Genomic DNA, 546 nt, shown 5'->3' on the forward strand with positions numbered 1-546 from the left:
GATTCAGTGGGTTAAAGATTGCAGTTTACTGTTTTAACACTATTCTTCTCATAAATGAATTTGTCACTGCAGGTAGTGTGCAGTGACAACTGGCATAACCTATGCAAACAACAGTACCAACCTCTGTGGGCTCAGGTAGGCAATTTTGTCTTACTTTAGTGGCTGTAAAATTATTTAAGTAACTAGAATAATTTTTAAAAATTCTGGATTTATTATGCTTTGATTTTTTTTTTTTGCTGCTTCAAAGTATTTTTCAATAGGGTTTCACTGGAGTGTCTTACCTCTGTTCACCCAAATAAACCTCAACCTTTTAGGCATGCTTACCTGATGGCCCTCAAGAATTAGTATATGCAGATACTTTGATTGTTTAAGAAAGCAGTTGAGATTAACAGATATCTCATGTATACAGATGTCTATTAATCTCTGCATACAATTGGATTCTTGTGGATCTTATATTAGTTGCATGAGACTAAGTTTATTTGGTTTCCATGAGTATTGCAGTTCAGATATTCAGTGAAGCTTAAAAGACACCTGTGTTTTGATTGA

The 546-nt window shown here is 34.1% G+C and overlaps 1 protein-coding gene across 1 annotated transcript in view; it reads left to right on the forward strand.

Annotated features, from left to right (window-relative positions):
* Positions 1-546, forward strand: part of LOC119594117 (cytosolic endo-beta-N-acetylglucosaminidase-like) — a gene marked incomplete at its 5' end in the record, with an annotated part of 64,556 nt that overhangs the window by 61,807 nt on the left and 2,203 nt on the right. Inside the window, 1 exon segment of the mRNA XM_037943177.1 lies at positions 73-135. Within this exon segment, the coding sequence (XP_037799105.1) occupies positions 73-135 (63 nt within the window).

This window comes from Penaeus monodon, chromosome 33 (assembly GCF_015228065.2).
Source record: "Penaeus monodon isolate SGIC_2016 chromosome 33, NSTDA_Pmon_1, whole genome shotgun sequence".
Classification (NCBI taxonomy): domain Eukaryota; kingdom Metazoa; phylum Arthropoda; class Malacostraca; order Decapoda; family Penaeidae; genus Penaeus; species Penaeus monodon.